The sequence below is a fragment of the Nannobrachium achirus genome, assembly GCF_963921795.1.
Source record: "Nannobrachium achirus genome assembly, chromosome: 5".
NCBI classification, from domain to species: domain Eukaryota; kingdom Metazoa; phylum Chordata; class Actinopteri; order Myctophiformes; family Myctophidae; genus Nannobrachium; species Nannobrachium achirus.
The window spans coordinates 5,574,831-5,594,034 of NC_137814.1; the positions used below are offsets into that span (position 1 = coordinate 5,574,831).

The window sequence follows — 19,204 nt, forward strand, 5'->3', positions numbered from 1 at the left end:
CTGCTAAAAGCCCAAAGAGTTAACAAAGAAATCGCTGGACCTAGAGCCAACAAATCATTATTTTGAACGGTAAAGTAAATTATAATGCGTTGTGCCTTTTACTATCTTGTGTTCTTGATCATGCTAGCCGTATTTTATACTTTACTATTCGGAAATTGCATTAAATTTGCGATTTCTGTGTTAACTCTATGGGCTTTTAGCAGGGTTTCCCCTTCAAAACACCAAGAAGTTGCTGAGAAATTTGCTGAGTGGGCGGGGCGTGAATAGAGTCCATTGGGCTCATTGCCTTTTGGGCCCCCTCGAGAAGGGGGCGGTACTTTTTGGGAGGCTATATTCTATTGAGACGATAAGGTGGGCGGGGTAAAGTGGTGCTAAAAATTGGAACAATACAGGGAAGATTGGCATGGTACCAGTGACATGGTACCATGCTAATTTCTTTTTCTTTTTTTCTCACAAGCAAAGTGACAAGTGAGGAAAAAATAAATTAGCGAATGGGTCTGGATTTCAGGCTACTGTACTGAGGGGGTCAGACTGTCAGAGACAGAAACAAGGAGGTTCCACAGAAAAAGAGACGAAGAACTAAATGATCACATTAATAATAAAGCCACAAAATGTGATAGACCATTTAACCACAGACTGACCCATGCACCCCAAAATAATAACCATGATTTCTCTCTCTCGCTCTCCTCTCTCTCTCTCTCTGGCGCGCGCGCGCCAAGGAAATGTTACATTTCTTTCAAAATTCGTATTTAAAATAGCCGATCTACAAGCTCACACTATAGGAGCTTGAAAATCCCCATTTTCAAATGGCCGATGTACATTAGGTTAAAGTGATTAAACAGACTTATTTTATTGGGGACCCCCTGGAACCCAGTTGGTCAACAACTAGTAGGCCTATACGCCAAGGTTCCCAAACCTTTCAGGGTTAGGCCCCCCAAAATAATATCTGAAATAGTGACTGCCCCAGCTCGGGATATCTGGAAGTCTCAGTTGGAACTGTTACCCCCGCGACCTGATTCTGGTTAAGCGGTTGAAGATGGGTGGATGGATGGATGGAACTGGGGACCCACCAAATTGTCCAAAATATTCATATAGGACCCCCCCAAAATAACCATATTTAACTGGGGACCCCCTACCCCGACAAGCACTTAGAATTGGTGTAGGCACTGTATTTAGTTTGAGTAACAAATACCTCAAAAGTGTACTTGAGTACAGTACTTGAGTAAATGTACTTTGTTACTTTACACCACTGGCTATGATTTGAAAACATGTTTTCTAAACTGTCGTAAATTGATTGATTGATTGAAGACTTTATTAGAAGTTTGCATAGGAAAAGGTACAGTTTCATGACAGTACAGTTCACTGGTACAAGGTCTACTAAAAGGAGACCCAAGAAAAGACTAAGCTTATTTCCATAGGAAACCATTATTTAGATCACAGAGCAGATCGAAATGATGAGAGGAAAATATAACAGCCAGGGGGGGAAACCTCCATTCATTCAGTGTGGGAGCTAACCGCTAATAAGCTAACTGAGCTATCAGAAGTTCTGCAGTGAGCATACAGGGAGGGTATGATGGTGTTTTAGTGTCTAGAAGAAACACAACAACCGAAGAGAATCCGCAGAATCATAAGTAATAAAACAGTAAATACCGAGGAGTAGTTTTTACAGTGGTCTCTGCGACGCTGCTGCCTGTCAACAAACCGTCAAGCTCACACACAATGACCACACCTCACTTCCTGGCTGCACTTTCACAATAAAATGTAAATATCGACCACGTTGTATTTGTAGAATAGTAATTAATAAAGGATTACTTCTTTTTTTCCCTATCGACTACTCACCAGTTGAATTCGTGGATATTTGTATTTTGTTTTAATTTTGTCACATACTGCAATAATTTGATGACCAGCAGTGGTTCCCTATGGAGACCTATGTAAATGCCGTACAGTCTAGGATTTCCTTTTAGTTGACCTTGTACCAGTGATTTGTGTACCTTTTTCTATTGCAAACTGCTAATAAACGCTTCAATCAATCAATACAAACACAAACAGCCTGCTTTGTTCTTTCTGGGGCTCTGAGGCAGCCGTTTGAAAACAAATACTCTGGCGCCATCTTCTGGCGAGTTGAAAAAGTCACAACACCCGAATTTAAATTTCTCGGGGAGTAGGCCTAAATTAGTTTAATTGACACATTTAGGTTTTGAGTTGTTTTTTTTGTTTGTTTTTTCACTGATTAAGCTATGATGATATTTATGTCAAATATGTCAATCTGAATTACACTGTTACTTTATAGTATAGAAAAGGAACATAGGCTACATACCAAGTAGCCTACAGAGCAACTCAGGTCTGTTTTACTCAAGTAAAGCCTACCTACATGGTTAAACTGAACTGAAGTGATGGATTCCAAATATTATCAAAGTATTCCTCGTCACCCCTGGACCTGCGTCATGGCACCCTAGGGAGACACAACACCCACTGTGACAAACCCTGCTCTAGCGCAGTGGTTCTCAACCTGGGGGTCGGGAGTCGGGGCCCCCAGGAGGGTCCCCAGATGATTATCTTCATGTGCAACATTGTTTTCTCACTAAACAAACCAACTTAAAGTTTAAGTGTAGGCCTATAGGGTATATGCACATTTCTACAGTGACAATTTATGGGCTTTTTAATAGGCCTAGGCCTACATCTAAAATGTCAAATTAAACATTGGCCAAATTGTCAAATATTAGAGGCAGAAATTGTGAAAATAGCAGATTTACATGTAGATCTGCTATTTTCACAATAGAACTGTGTTATACAGCATGTAATGCCTCAACTCTTAGTGCTCGTCAGGGTGGGGGGGTCCCCAGTTGAAATATGATTATTTTGGGGGTCGCAGCCTGAAAAGGTTGAGAACCGCTACTCTAGTTCATGACTCAAGCAAAAAATAAATAGCAGATCTATAAGCTCACGCTCAAGCGGTGCATGTGTAGGGTGCGGGGACCCCCAAGGGGGGGGTCAATGTTGAGATTCCAGAACTTCTATAGATTTTTTTTTTTTTTTTTTTTTTTTAACATAAATGTTTATGGAACAGCACAGTCATGTACCATTTTCACCTGGGAAAAAAGAAAAACTATCATTTTGCACCAAACTAACAAAAGAAGAAAAAAGCAGATCTACAAGCTCAAAAAACATAGTTTTAAACTTCTATTAGATTTATTTATTTATTAACACAAATGTTTATGGAATAGCACAGTCATGTATCCATTTTCACCTGGTAAAAAAGAAAAGCTATCATGTTGCACCAAACTAACGGAAGAAGAAAAAAAGCAGATCTACAAGCTCAAAAACCATAGCTTGCAGTAGGTCCATTTGGTGCCATTCTCATCCTGCATTAACACTGAGAGAAGCCAAGCTAATGGTTGGCTTGGTAATTCAATGTAATCTCTATGCTAACCAGCTTTAAAAATGTCCAAGCTTTTTTTGAATTACCAAGCCAACCATTAGCTTGGCTTTTCTGTATGTGAATGAGGCATCAGAGTTGAAACTGGGGGATCCTTGAATGACATAATAATACAAATTAAATTAAATTAAAATGAAATGAAATACAATAAACAGTTTGAGAACACGGCACTGTGTTTAATTAAATGTAACATTGTTAGCCTCATAACATGCTTGCTATAAAGGAATGTTTTGGTCAAATGAAGACGTGTGCCTGTAGCTCTGCTCTCCTAACACTGCGGATTCACTGAGCCTCATGTTGCGGAGAAATATCCGTTTTGCTCAGAACTGACTGAAAAGTAGGTCTGTTATTTAAATAATCTTTAAAAAAAAAAAAAAAACGTTTTAAAACATTTTAAACTCAAACAAACAGAATAATAAAGATCCGCCGGTCTGGATGTAATAAACTGAAGAATATCTAAACCTCCAGAGTGAAACATGCGTAAAAAAAATGTCACACATCGCCCTCTGCTGTGTGGAGGTCAGGACAGTGTTGTTGTAGTTTGGCTTTCTTGGCAGCAGGTGGCGCCTCCGCTCCCTCTGAGGTGGGTGTGTTCTCTGGACAACAAGAGGACAGGAGAGAAGAAGAAGACAGCGTTCTCAGATGGGACTCGCTCTTTTCCAGGTGTTTCGCCCGGCTGGGCGTTGGGTAACCCCAATCATAACCCCTAGCCCCTAATCACCACTAAGACGCCTAAGGGTGAAAAGCAACCCTAAAGGGCGAGGTTGGGCCATCTGTCTTGGCCATATATGGATTCTGTTAGTGTGGTTCTCCTAACAGGGCATCATATGGGATACAATCCCTTTTATGCCCATATATGGAGATCCCTAAAAGAGTCCCTTTTATGCCCCTGTTAGATATGGGGGCTCAATATTGATGACATCAGGGATGTCCATATATGGGCATAAAGGGATTATATTAGAGTGGTTCCCATGTCATCACAACATACAATCCCTTTTCTGCCCATATATGGAGATCCCTGCTCTGAGTATCTGACATACTGTGACATCACAGTGATATCACTGTGACGTCACAGTGATGTGTCAGGGGAACCACAGTGTCAGGCGTTACCCGTACGTTAATGGACAAGATGTGCCGGTTCTAACAGTAAACTGCAATAACCCTAACCTCACATAAAGTATGCCTGAACTTATAACCTTAACTTGTTTTCTACCCCAACCCGAGAATCCAGAGGAAAAGTCATTGGTCCAGGCCGCCGCACCCGAGGAACCAGAGAATTTAATTTGATTTAATTTATATAAAACTATCAAAAACCCAGAACTATAGTGTGTTACCTATTCTGCCCCAGAAAGCCAGAGTGCAGAAAACAGGTGATAGTTTGAAGTTTTTGTAGTTTTCCTCACCATCTCCATCTTGTTTTGTAGTCCCCAGAGGGGTGTCTCCATCTTGTTTTGTAGTTCTCAGAGGGGTGTCTCCATCTTGTTTTGTAGTTCTCAGAGGGGTGTCTCCATCTTGTTTTGTAGTTTTCAGAGGGTTCTCCACAGTGTGAATGATGCCAGACGCCGCCTTCCGGGTCTCTGAAAAACACAGATGCATTATTCAACACGGCCACTAGATGGCACCGTCAGAATTCCATAATGGTATTTTATCAAGCCTTTAATTATTATATTTATTTATAATCAAAGTTTTTTTTTTTTTTTTTTTTTTTCATAAATGAACACAAAACAGCGTTGTGCAAAACTATCAGGTCTAATGATTTGTTACAAGTTTATTCAAATCAAGTGATTTAAGATCTGGTTAATATAACGCATGCAGCAGGACAGACAGACAGACAGACAGACAGACAGGTTTACCAGCATGCATCAGGACAGACAGACAGACAGATAGGTTTACCAGCATGCATCAGGACAGACAGACAGACAGATAGGTTTACCAGCATGCATCAGGACAGACAGACAGACAGATAGGTTTACCAGCATGCATCAGGACAGATCGACAGGTGGCAGAAACGGCGTCTTTGGCGTCGGATTCAGACAGACCGAACAGCAACCCTCTGGGCAGTAATGAGTTAAAGGACTATTAATAACAATAACCTTGAGGTCACACACATGGGTGCTTTGGCATGTATACCCTTCTACTGAGCTGGTCTAGTCATCACTGTGATGTCAGAACAGGACAGCTATATGCATATATGGAGTCCGTGAGGTCACATGTCATGGAAGATTCTCTAAGAGTGTAGCTGTGCACAACCGAGCCATCCGATATTTCCTGGGCGTACATAAATATGCACCAATGGCAGCAGATATTTCCTGGGCGTACAGAGATATGCACCAATGGCAGCAGTATCAGGAGATATGGGATGGGATGGCGGTTGTGGAACAGATTAGTCACTATGAATGATAATAGACTAACAAAGAAAGTATTTAACTGGCCCAAATATGGGCTTAATATTGATGACATCAGGGATCTCCATATACAGTCTGATTGCCAGAACAGGCTGTCTAAGACAAGATTGAGTCAACAATGTGATGTCACGACAGGTCAGCTATAGACATAGAGGCGTAATCCACTGACCCACTCTGACGGACAGGATGGGCCGGTTTTCATAGTAAACTGCGACCTACGGTCACAATAATAATAATAATAAAATAAAATAATTATATAAATCATTGATATAACATGATATACAGTAATGATGTAAATGTGTTTTTGTACGGTTGGGAAGCATTGCCATTTATGGATACAGGTTGGTGATGTCATAGGGTCCTCGCATGTCCATTGGCTGAGGAGAGGGCAGAGCAGAGAATCAATCAAACAAACAAGTACATTTACTTCACTTTATTTAGTATTTCTGATTAACATTTCTCTTTATACTCTGTTTTAAATCCTATATCCACCTATACTTTACTATTATAGTCTTTTATGAATCCTATATCCACATAATATACTTTACTATGTACTCTGGTTAAACTTTTGTGTTGTTATACATGACAGTAAAACTGATCTAGCAGTGCAGGAATGAGGTGTGCCTCAAGGTTGAACCTCAGGCCCACTCTCGTTTTCTATTTGTATCAATGATCTCCCTTCAATTTTATCGGGTTGTAATGTCAGTTCAACTCTGTGCCGACGACACAAAAAGCATAGACACATATCTAAATCTAAAACCTTAGACCACATATGATCAACTCAAGGCCCGAATCAGGCCCACGGGATGATATTTAATTACTATCATCCCACTGGTATATTGCACATGCAATGCCTGGGATTCGAAACAAGGTCTCCCACATGAAAGTCCAACATCTTACCCATCAAACCAAAGGGATATCTCTGTGGACTTGGGGAGATATTAGACTTTTGATGCCATCAGGCTGAGGCAATGAGTCACTCTGTTAAGCCCTTTGCACACAGGCGCGTTTAACCGCATGGATAAAACGGACAATATAATTTTTTGAAAAGAAAACAATGATTCTCTATGACCTCATGCACACCGGCTCCGAATTAGCCGTGCGACGAGTGGCTGCCGCCGTGCGTTTTTTTCTCGATCGAAACCAGTTCGATTCGTGCGTCTTGTCGCATGCGGTAAAAAACTCATCACTCCTTTTATGACTCCTTTTTGGATCCGCAGCGCCGATTCCGCACAGCCTTGCACACCAAATCCAATGCGTTTTATTCATGCCGCAAATGCAAAAAACGCAATGTCCTGTGTGCAAAGGGCTTTACACATGCACCACCATAATACTACAAGTCCCACAATGCACTGCTAGTGCATTGGCGCGTATCGAGGGCCTGTGACCACAAGCCCGCGTTTGAATAAACATTGAATCTGTCCGGCCCTCGACTTGTACCATTTTTTAGATTTTGGCCCCCTGTGCATTTGAGTTTGACATCCCTGCCTTAGACAGACAGACAGACAGACAGACAGGCAGGCAGGCATACACACAGACTGACCTCCTTGGCTCCACTGGAGATGATAATATTCTGAGGGAGAAAAACAAAACAAATTACTCTTTAGTACGGTTTACCTCACTTATAACTGTATAGTAGTCTCTGTGTACATGTGTGCGTGCATGCATGCGTGTGCGTGCATGTGTGCGCTTTTTATTTTAATTTAACCTTTATTTAACAAGTAAAAAAACAACAACATTGAGACAGAGTCTCTTTTTCAAGTGTGAACCGGCCAAGAGGCAGATTAAGATTTCACATCTCCGCTGTACATATAATACACAACTCAACAACAGTAGTACATCCATGATACACAGCAAAGATCTCCAAGGTGATTTTATTTGGATACTGTAAGTACCATAGGTACAACAATAAAGTCCTGATAGAGGCTTAGACGTCTAAACAAATACAAGTGTGAGGGAGTTCAGCTACAATGTAGGGATGTGCGCGATTATTCGATTATCCGTGTACACGGGGCCAATCCTGCTATTCGTTTTGTAAATAAAATTCGGTTAACCTATTTATTTATTATTTTATTATTATTATTATTATTTTACCCAAATTACTGCCATGTCTTAATAAAAGTTTGCATTGAATAAGCTAACATTACAAATTAGTAAAATAAGTGCCAATTAAGTTTTCCCGTGGATCATTTGCGTGCATGCACGCGACTCGTGTCTGCAGCGCACGAGCGCAGCACGGCATTGTGGGGTTCATCATTCCCTGTGCGGACAACTATCAGCCACACACAGCATCATGTCGGTGAGAAAAAAGAGCAAAGTTTGGGAGTACTTTGATTTAGATGAAGATGGCACACACACGTCATGTAGATTATGTTCAAGTAAACTGTCATATAAAAACTCTACAGGGACGATGAGAAATCACATCCAACACAAACACCTGGACGTAAACCTCAACGAGCCGACACCAGGAACTAGCCAGACCCAGAGCACACAATCCCGCATTACTTCATATACAAGCTCTAGCAGCCGTCGCTGTGGCCCCGGTCGGTCAGAAACCTTAACGAACATCATCACAGAAATGACCGCAAGAGACATGCTGCCCTTTAGCTTCGTTGAAGGCGTAGGCTTCAACAAACTGATGAACTTCGTGGAGCCTGAGTACACAGTGCCAGGGAGGAAAATGGTCACGTCGAGGATCCAGGTGGCGCATGAGAATATGACAACAGGCATACAACTGATTATGGTGGAGGTCGAATTTGTATCGATCACAACTGATGGCTGGACATCAAATACCACAGAGTCCTATATGACAATCACATGTCATTTCATTGTTGACGGTAAACTAGAGAGTCGAGTGCTCCAGACACTAGCACTTGAGGAGCGACACACAGCAGTGCACCTCGCCGACCACCTGCGCACATCCACCAATAAATGGGGCCTGGAAGGAAAGATTATCGCCTGCGTTCATGATAATGCTTCCAACATAACGCTGGCAAACCAAACTATGCTAAACTGGGAGTCGGTGCCTTGCTTCGCCCACACGTTGCAGCTGGCCATTAATGATGGGCTAAAAGCACATGCCACGACCCGACTGATAGGTGCGGCTTCAAGACTCGTGGGCCATTTCATTCATAGTAATCCAGCCACCATTGCTCTGAAGAACAAGCAAGCACAGCAGGGGTTGCCAAAGCACAAACTCATACAGTCGTGCCCGACCCGCTGGAACTCCGTTTATGACATGATGGAGCGTCTGCATGAACAACGATGGGCCGTCACTGCCGTCCTCTCCGACAGAACAGTTACCAAACTCGCCGAGGCGAGGACCTTGGAGTTGACCGATGACAACTGGCAGACAATAGAGACTATGTTACCTATCCTGGAGTCTCTCAAAACTGCCACCAAGGCTCTTTGCAGCGAGGAATACGTATCCCTGTCCGTGGTCTTCCCAGTCACAATGAAATTGTTGGACAGGTAAATAAATACAAGTCTATAATAATAAATTAATTATATCTATTTATATTCCATTATTTATTTATTATGTAATTATTTGAAGGATATTATATTATCTACAAGCTTGTAAATGTGCTATTTTCAAAAGATTATTTGAAAACGTGTAATGGGACACTCCGCCTAATTGTTTTTATTTTTAATTACTTTTTCTTTGTCTGACAGAGATCTACTCAGACGTGCGGATGATTCCAAAACGGTGTCCGACTTCAAGAAGACAGTAGCGACATCATTGCAGACAAGAATGGAACCCACAAATGCAGAGAAAGCTGGGAGAGCCGCTTTTCTCGCCGCGGCTCTTGATCCCCGCCACAAACACCTGCGGTATCTCCCGTTCGATGTTCAAGTTGCTGTTAGAGAACACATCGCTACGGAGTATAACAGACTACCAAACAGACTACCACCACCAGCGCCCGACCGCGATCAGGACCGTAACGCTGCGAGTGATGATGAAGAAGCCAGCGGGAGCGGGGTGATGGAGCCCGGGCCTGCCCAGCCAAAAAAGAAGAAAATGACACTGAGTGATTTTCTTGCGGACGACAACGCTACAGGGCAGCCAAGCCCTGATGATGAGCTGGAGCGATACTGGGCTGAACCAGCTATCAGCCTAAGCGACGACCCACTTCTGTGGTGGGTCGGGAAGAAGTCAAGTTACCCCAAACTCTACCGTCTTGCAATGGGCTTTCTCTGTATACCGGCCACATCCGTACCATCTGAGCGAGTCTTTTCAGCCGCGGGACTTTTACCCAAACATGTTGACATGTTGATTTCCCTGAACAAAAACGTGTGGCCCAGCGAGCCTAAGCCTGATGAGTCTGACTCTGAGTGAGTAAAATAGCCTACCCAAATGCACTTGCACTGCCACTGATTTATATTTTATTTTATTTTATTCTGGAGCTTACTTGCCTGACTGAGAGTGTTTAGTAAACTTGTGTGTTGTTCATAAAGTCATGGTCGCAGCCTATAGGTCCCGGCTCTTAAGGCCAGATTGTTAATAGACCTGTTTGTTCAAGCCAGGATCATATTTTATTATTTTATTTGTCATTTTCGTTTATAAAAAAAGAATATGTGCACTGTGCAGTGTGTGAGTGTGCTGTCTGCTGTGGGCCGAAGTGAAAGCCTTAGGCTTAGGCTAACAGGAAAATAAAAGAAACGTTGATACATGTTTAAAAACCAGTAAGACTCCCTAATCGGGAGATAAGCGACCGTTGGTCGCTTATCTCCACAAATATCACAGCCTCCACCTCTCACGTCATACGGGCAGCCATAGTTACACCTGGAATGTTGAATCTCCATATATGGAGATAACCTACCCATCACACAAAGTCTGACCTCACCAGCCCATACCTGGGCATGGACGACTTATATCTCCATATACGGAGATGGCCATATATGGAGATACAATACACAAACAAGCCCTATATAAAGGGGCAATTCTCACCAGGGAAGAGAGCATTCCCCACTAGCTGAGTATCTTAAGATGGTTGGATGTGATGATAAGCCACAAATAGGCCAAAAGTTTGTTTTACCAATTATCAAGACATACGGGCAGTTGACAGTTTGCCATTGTTACTCATTGAAGTTGAATCTCCATCTGAATCCCTTTTATGCCCATATATGGAGATCCCTGCTCTGAGTATCTGACATCACTAATCCCTTTTATGCCCATATATGGAGATCCCTGCTCTGAGTATCTGACATCACTAATCCCTTTTATGCCCATATACAGTATGGAGATCCCTAACAGAATCCATTTTATGCCCATATATGGAGATACCTGCTCTGAGTATCTGACATCACTGTGATGTCACCTGTTTATGCCTAAATATGGAGATCCCTGCTCTGAGTATCTGACATCACTGCGATCTCACCTGTGATGTCACAGTGACACATCACCTCAGTATCTGTGATGTCACAGTGACACATCACCTCAGTATCAGGCGTTACACGTATACATTGAGCAGGGCAAAGGTGTGACGTGTGTGACGGACGGACGGACGGACGGACGGCCGGTGGAGGTTTTCATACTAAACTGCGACCTTACGGTCGCAATAACTTTACAGAGCTGTAAAAGATTGTAAAACACATACAAAATAAACGTTGTTTATGAACGTGATGTTGTGATTGTCTGAAGTTAATGAATATGATAGCTAATGAACGCTATAATTTAATTTGCTATTAAATGTTGCGAGGCCGGGCGGGCCGGCTCTGCTTGAACGCAGTATTAATTGATTGACCTACTTTATTTCAAGCGTTTCAAATACGATTTGGTAATGTATTTGAATATTATAAGTACGGCTTTCATATACTTATTATACTTATTATATATTTTTCAAATGATATTTGGCCTTATAGCTTATAATGTGCTCAGTTTGGGCCATTTTCTGGGGGTTAATTAATTTTAGAATAATCGTGTATTCGATTACAAAATGGTCGTGTACACGTCAGTGAAATTAGTCGCTAGGAACATCCCTACTACAATGATCCTTTTGTACCTTCGCAAAGGGAATTAGCGAGGCTAATAAATAAATAATAATAAAGACCTAGTGAAATCAAAAATACTTTTTTTCACACTTTTTAGAGCATATCTATAATGATAATATGGCCATACCAAACAGTAGATAGCAAAACAAGTGAAAAAATCCTGTGTATTATAACAAGTTAACATGTGCCACAAGTGATGACGTTCACTCTATTTAATAATTCACGAGGTCAGAATGATTGTGTGTGTGTGTGTGTGTGTGTGTGCGTGCGTGCGCATGCTAAAAAATATTTTTAGACATGGTTTTACAAATAGGAAAAGATTGAGGCTAGGGTTAGGACATGTAGTGTGCACTGGAAAAATATCCGATCTAAAAGCTGACAGCAATCTTTCCCCGGCTTTTGGGTAAAAAATAAATAAAATCATTAAATCCATGCCCTAAAATGATGATGTTCTCACTAGCATAGTAATGAGTGTGTGTGTGTGTGTGTGTGTGTGTGTGTGTGTGTGTGTGTGTGTGTGTGTGTGTGTGTGTGTGTGCGTGCGTGCGTGGTGTACCTTTCCGTGACACTTCTCGTTGAGGAACAGAGAGTTACAGATGGTGTATCTCCTCATGGTTGAATCTCTGATCGCCTCGGAATAGATGATCTCAAAGACCACGCCTCTTTCTATGGCCTACACACACACACACACACACACACACACACACACACACACACACACACACACACACACACAAACGCAAAACTGTGTCAACATTTGCACAATGAATCTCGAATATGTGAAGAATTCAAATTTGTAATTATATTACAGAAGAAAATGAACTTTTACACAATATTCTAAATCTTTTAGAAGGATCTGTACAGCATCTTTTTTTAATTTATTTTTTTATACACTTTATGCCACAATTTTGTAACCCAATTTTTTCACCCAGTGCCAATTGTCTAATGTAATTTTGGGCTCTGCTCTCCCTCTGCCAACCTGGCCAGAGCCCCAAACTGAGCTCATGCTTCCTTCAGTACATGAGGAGCGAGCAGGATGCTTCTTATCACCTGACAGGGGGGAGTTTGCCCGGTTGGACGTAGCGTGTGGGAGGAACACGTTATTCCAACCAGTTCCTTTCCCCTCCATCAGGCGCCCCGGCAGGCCAGGGGGAGGCAGTATAGAGACCAGGAATACTGCCTGTCTTTTGTGAGGGTACCTACCTTAGTAGACACGGGGAGAACATGCAAACTCCACACATAAAGGCCCTTTCGCCAAACCCACCAAGGGTGTGAGCGCTGATGACGCTGAGGAGAGAAAGGAGTTTGTGTGTGTGTGTGTGTGTGTGTGTGTGTGTGTGTGTGTGTGTGTGTGTGTGTGTGTGTGTGTGTGTGTGTGTGTGTGTCTCTCACCCCGTTCACAGAAGGTCTCTTGAAGTAGAAAGGCATTTTCTCTGTCACCGTCACACACACAATGTCAATACAATACTCCATACAGGTTACCTGCACACGCACACGCACACGCACACACACAGTGTAAAATGATTAAATATGTCAGTAATCTTGAATATTTCAGATATTTGCATTTCTGTCATGTGCAACTTGTGATTACAAAGCCTAAAAAAAAATAACATAAATCATGTTTTTAATGATAAAGTTCCATTAACGTTCAACTCCAAAGAAACACTCAATAAAATTGTCAATCACTATTATTTGTGGGACAATTAATGGTCAACTTAGATGTGCAATGATGACTCAGCACAGATAACTGTAATGCAGGGGTCTTCAACCGGGGGTCCCCAGAGTTACTACAGGGGGTCCTCCAAATCTTTGAGTGATAGAAAGTAATTTTTTTTCTCCTTTTTTTATATTTTATATAATTATATATCCATAGCTAAAAATAGCAGATCTACAAGAACGGCTATTTTCGGCAAATAGCTTTGGTGTAGAGGGGCCAAGGAACCTTTAGTTGAGAGAGAGATGAAGCAGGGACTCCCAGATTCCATATAGTTTCATTGTTTGACAGCACGATCATCAGTGTATTTTGGATTCATGTCAATCAGTGTTTTCAGATATTTAACCACTTGAACCGTCAATACTTCACCTTTCACTCTGTACTTATGTAACGGAGGGGATCCCAACCTCCCCACTCGTACCCGGGTCTCCCACGCGAAAGTCCAATATCTTAACCACTAGACCAGGTCCGGGGGAGATACTAGACTTTTGAGGCTTCAAGGCTGGGGCTGCGACTCTCTCCGTCACACTTAGTCTGCTCTTTTTCCCCCTCTACACCAAACCTCTTTGCCCGGAAATAACCGATCTACAAGCCCATCTCTAAGGTGCTGATGTTAACACCAGATTAGAACTCACGTGGAACAGCTTCTCTGTGGTGGGGTGGACCGCCAGGAGATCAAACCCCCGGTAGTCTGCAGAGGTACCGGTGTTCTTCTGCACGCGCACACGCATGCACACACACACACACAAGCAGACACGTGAACAAAATCAGTAGTCTTCATAATTATATATACAGTAAATATAAGCGTATTAAATTTATAAGCCTACATACGTACACAAGCGCGCGCGCGCACACACACACACACACACACACACACACACACACACCTTTCTCCACTGCATCTCAACAAGAACTGTCTTAAATGATTGACAGTCCAATCAACCAATAGGAAGGAGCATTGACTCACAAAGTGTCCAGGGTCTGAGACCTTCAGCGTCAGCCTGTTGAGGACTCTGATTGGTCTGGATTTACCCTGGAACATGAATAATAGGATTATAATCATGGCTATGATTATTATGGCAGACTAGTAATATTCAGCATTTAGCTTGGGGCTTAACTCAAATATTTGTTTCTGGGGGTACAAAATGTTTTGAGATGGGGTTCCGCCGCGGCCAAATACATATAATTTTGGGGGTCCTTGACGTGACAAAGTTTGAGAACCACTGATAAAACAACAGAATAGATACACGCAGCTCAGACCCGTTGGCAAACGAAAGGTCACTCCCGCGAGCGGATCGGAGCAAAGCAGAATATCCAATGATTTTTCAACGGTTAGTGAAACAACACGGCAGGGAACGACCGAAGACGGGAAACTACTGTATATCTGGCAGTGAATGAATGGTGCAATCTAAATGTAAGTTTGATTGACAGTCCCTTACCTGGATGATTGGCAGCTTGTCAAAGAGCTCAGAGACGCAGGTGGGTTTGGGAACCTCCTGCAAAGAGGAGAGATAACAGTGACACCTGTTGGCGGCATGAGGAACTACAGCCAGGCCTCTTCCGGCCCTCAAATCAATCAATACAAAAATATAGGGTTATAAATGTATTATTATTTATTCAATTTTATTTAGATTAGCCAATTATACCAGAAAGAAATGTTATACTGATGATCCATGTTTATGGGGGGAAAAGATCACAGCACCTTTAAAGGCTTTAAATGAAATAAGATGAAATGAAATCACCTTCTGTTCCCTCTGTTTAAGCTGAGGTTCAAACACATGGTTGATGGCCACCGTAGAGTATCCCACTGAGAAGACAAAACGGAACGCTTAGTGTGTGTGTGTGCATGCGTGCGTGCGTGCATGCGTGTGCATGCATGTTCTCGCTTTCAGTGTTCTGGCTTTCAGCGAGCCCACTAGAACAGCACTCTGTCAAGGTGCCAAGTTGTGCCTCACGAACGAACGTAGACGTCACATGCACACATGGCCAACTTGTGCGCAAGCAGAGCGCGCCACGGGGTGTGCGCTGCTGTTCTCATTGGCTGTTAATGAAGACGTTACCAAGAACGCTCTTATATACCAAACCCTGCTGACATCACCAGTGGCATCACCAGGCAGGAATGCTGGTCCCTCATTGGCTGTAGGCAGACACCTACAACATACATAGTACATACATACATGCATTCCCAGAATCCCAGCCGTTTCAGGGCTACAGTCTTCAAAACAGTCGGACACCTACATACAGTACACCCAGCCCATTACAGTACTTGCGCGCTCTGCTTGCACATTAAGGAACTAGAACTGCACTCTGTCGAGGTGCCAACTTGCGCCTCATGTACAAGGAGGTCACACATGGCCTACTTGTGCGCAAGCAGAGCGCGCCACCAGGTGTGCACTGCTGTCCTCATTGGCTGTTAATGGAGACATCACCAGGAGTGCTCTTTTTTTTTTTTTTTTTTTTTTTTTCTTTTTTTTCTTTTTTTTATAGTTTTTATCCCATGATTTTGCAACCCATTTTTCACCCAGTGCCAATTGCCTATGTAATCCTGGGCTCTGCTCTCCCTCTGCCGCGCCTGGGGAGACAACGGACTGACCTCATGCTTCCTTCAATGCATGAGGAGTCCAAGTTGTTTCTTTTCACCTGACAGGGGGGATTTCCCCGGGATGGACGTAGCGCGTGGAAGGAACACGTTATTCCAACCAGTTCCTTTACCCTCCATCAGGCGCCCCGGCTGGCCAGGGGGAGGCAGTATAGAGACCAGGATTACTGCATGTTTTTGTGAGGGTATCAACCCTAGGAGACACGGGGAGAACATGCAAACTCCACACAGAAAGGCCCTATCGCCGACCCCACCTAGGGTATGGGCGCTGATGACGCGGAGGGAGAAACACGCCCCCAGCACCCACAGCTTCCCCCGGCGGGAATCGAACCCAGGACCTTCTAGCTGTGAGGCGAAGCGCTAACCACTGCGCCACCGTGCTCTTATATACCACAGATATAAAAAGCTAGATACCTCGTCCACCGCTGCAGTTGATTGGAGCGACCCGTCCAACTTGATAGGCAGAAAAGCGGAAGTGTCGAGAGCAGGCTGCCACTCAAAAAAACTACTGGCCAATCACAACGCGTCTTTTCCGGGACTTTTCCAGTCAAACCTGCCTCTGATTTGCCTACCGACCTTCCGTGTCTGTTACGCACGCAGAATAATTCCAAGCCTGTCAATCAAAAAGGCCTATCAATGCGAGACGGGTACCAGAGAGCCGGAAGAGGCGTCTACCTTTTTATGTCTGTGTTATATACCAGTGGCGCCTGATTATGGATCCCACTGGGAAAGATGGATGGAAACGGCATAGAGCGCTCGTTTTCACAGTTATTGTACACGACATTGCAAGCGGCGCGAAGGCCAGTGGACCTTGGTCCTGCTCTTCGCGCCCGAGCGCCGCAGGCGCAAGTGAGCGCCGCGCGAGTTACGAAGCTGTGGTGAATGCGGCCTGGGCAAGCGCACGATAAACGCAATGATAATTGGGTTTTGGTGCACCTCGCGCGGTCCAAGTGACTACAACGGAGCGTTCCCTACGTCCGGTTCAGCCAATCACAAGCTTCAAAAATGAGTCCGGGGCGTGGTTATCCATCTTTCCCAGTGGGATCCATAATCACGCACCAGAGGCATCACAAGGAATACTGGTCCCTCATTGCCTGGGCTGTTAATGATGACGTCGCCAGAGATGCTGGTCCCTGATTGGGCTACGGTCTAAAACAAGAGAGGACACCGACCGACTGACAGACCGACGGACCAACCAACATACTCTACATACATACCCAGCCGATCGCAGTACAGTACTTGCGCGCTCTGCTTGCACAAGTAAAAATTATATTTTGTTATATGATATAATACATTTAAAAATTACCCTTATATAGTGGTTTTCAATTATTTGAAAACCACTTATCATAGGAGGGTCCCTGCTTCATCTCTCTCTCAGCTAAGGGGTCCCTGCTTCATCTCTCTCTCAGCTAAGGGGTCCCTGCTTCATCTCTCTCTCTCTCTCTCAGCTAAGGGGTCCCTGCTTCATCTCTCTGAGCTAAGGGGTCCCTGCTTCATTCACCATTCTGTCTCATGAAAGGACTGTTATAAAACTTGTTTCTAGGCTGCTTGCAGTAACAGTATAATTATAAATCTTAAGTAATGAATTATTAATATTAAGTAATAAATAAGTAGGCTAGGCTACCGTTTTTAACTTTAAGTATCGTCATGTAATAAAACTACAGCAGGGGTCTTCAACAGGGGGTCCTCCAAATCCTTGAGTGATAGAACGTTTTTTTCTCCTTTTTTATATTAACCACTTGAACCCTAGTGTCCATATTCTGAGAACTTTAGCCAAAAATAGCAGATCTACAAGCTCACAACGCCTCGCAGGTGAGCTTGTAGATTGGCTATTTTCGGCAAAGAGGTTTGGTGTAGAGGGGAAAAAGAGCAGACTATACAGAGTGAAAGGTCAAGTTCAAGTGGTTAAATATCTGAAAACACAAATTGACAAGAATCCAAAATACACTGATGATTGTGCTGTCAAACGATGAAACTATATGGAATCTATGAACAGGTAGTGGGGGTCCCTGCTTCATCTCTCTCTCAACTAAGGGGTCCTTGGCCTGAAAACGTTGAAGACCCCTGAACTACAGAGTAAATGTACTCAGCCCTCATGTCAACATAACATCTGTCTCACACTGTCTGTCTGGGACCAAAACGTCCGGGCAGGCTTCACATCCGCTCCGGAGCGGATACGGAAACTGTCAATGAGCGCGCTTGCGTTAAGACACCGGAAACAGTAGGCGGGCGACGGGCCGGATGTTAGCACCGAGCGGCCAATAGAAACCTCGGCGTCGGCGAGGTTTTTAGTTATTAACGTTGTTTTAAGGTGTTTTAAAAGCGTAGACTGTGTATAAAGTGGACATTAACAGACGTGTTGTTTCTTACGGTGAGCGGCCGTCTGTATGAGGGTCTTCAGGCTGCGTTTGTCTGCCGTTGCGGAGATGTTTAGATCCATGAACGCTGCCATGTTGACGAACATGTGGGGGGAAAAAACCTTTACTCTGAAGTGTCAGGTTGGAAAGCATGGAAACCACGAAAGCTTCCGCACGAGCACTTCAGAATAAGAGTTCGAATGTGTTTTAGTTTTGTTTCGTTGTATATTATATTATCTAGACTAGAGCACTGTTTCCCAAACACTGGATCGGGATCCATTTGTGGGTCGCCGACACTTGTTTTGTTTGTTTGTTTTTCATGAATTAAAAAACGAAATCAAATCAAAGGTGTGGAACTGGGAAACAGTGGTGTCAGTTCAGAAAAAGCTAAGTATGGCAACATGACTGGTGTCTTGCGCGCGTGCAAGACACCAGTCATGTTGCCATACCTTAGCAACAGGCGTGATACATTTATTTTAAGAAGTACATTCTATTTTCCCCGGTTTCTTGGGCTGGATATGGCAGCCTGGAACTGTTGTTCAAGTGCAGCTAAACTTGGAATATTAATAAATGTGCCACAATTAACAATAATTTGTAACCCTACAAAGGCAGAGTGCAGTAACTACGTTTTCGAATTTCACCAAAAAATGGGTTTAAAAGTGTTACAGCTTATCAGCCAAATGAGATAAAGATATAAAAGTG

At 43.3% G+C, this 19,204-nt stretch overlaps 1 protein-coding gene across 1 annotated transcript; it reads right to left on the bottom strand.

Annotated features, from left to right (window-relative positions):
* Window positions 1-3,508: 3,508 nt before the first annotated feature.
* Window positions 3,509-18,618, bottom strand: rpp30 (ribonuclease P/MRP 30 subunit). Its single transcript, XM_080726232.1, has 12 exons — window positions 18,516-18,618; window positions 15,289-15,353; window positions 14,986-15,042; window positions 14,514-14,579; window positions 14,182-14,259; window positions 13,225-13,314; window positions 12,389-12,505; window positions 7,385-7,414; window positions 6,181-6,218; window positions 5,410-5,489; window positions 4,840-5,013; window positions 3,509-4,032 (listed from the first exon to the last, which is right to left on the bottom strand). The coding sequence occupies exons 1-12, from the start codon at window positions 18,607-18,609 to the stop codon at window positions 3,929-3,931; spliced, it is 993 nt and encodes a 330-aa protein (XP_080582358.1). The 5' UTR covers window positions 18,610-18,618; the 3' UTR covers window positions 3,509-3,928.
* Window positions 18,619-19,204: the final 586 nt, after the last annotated feature.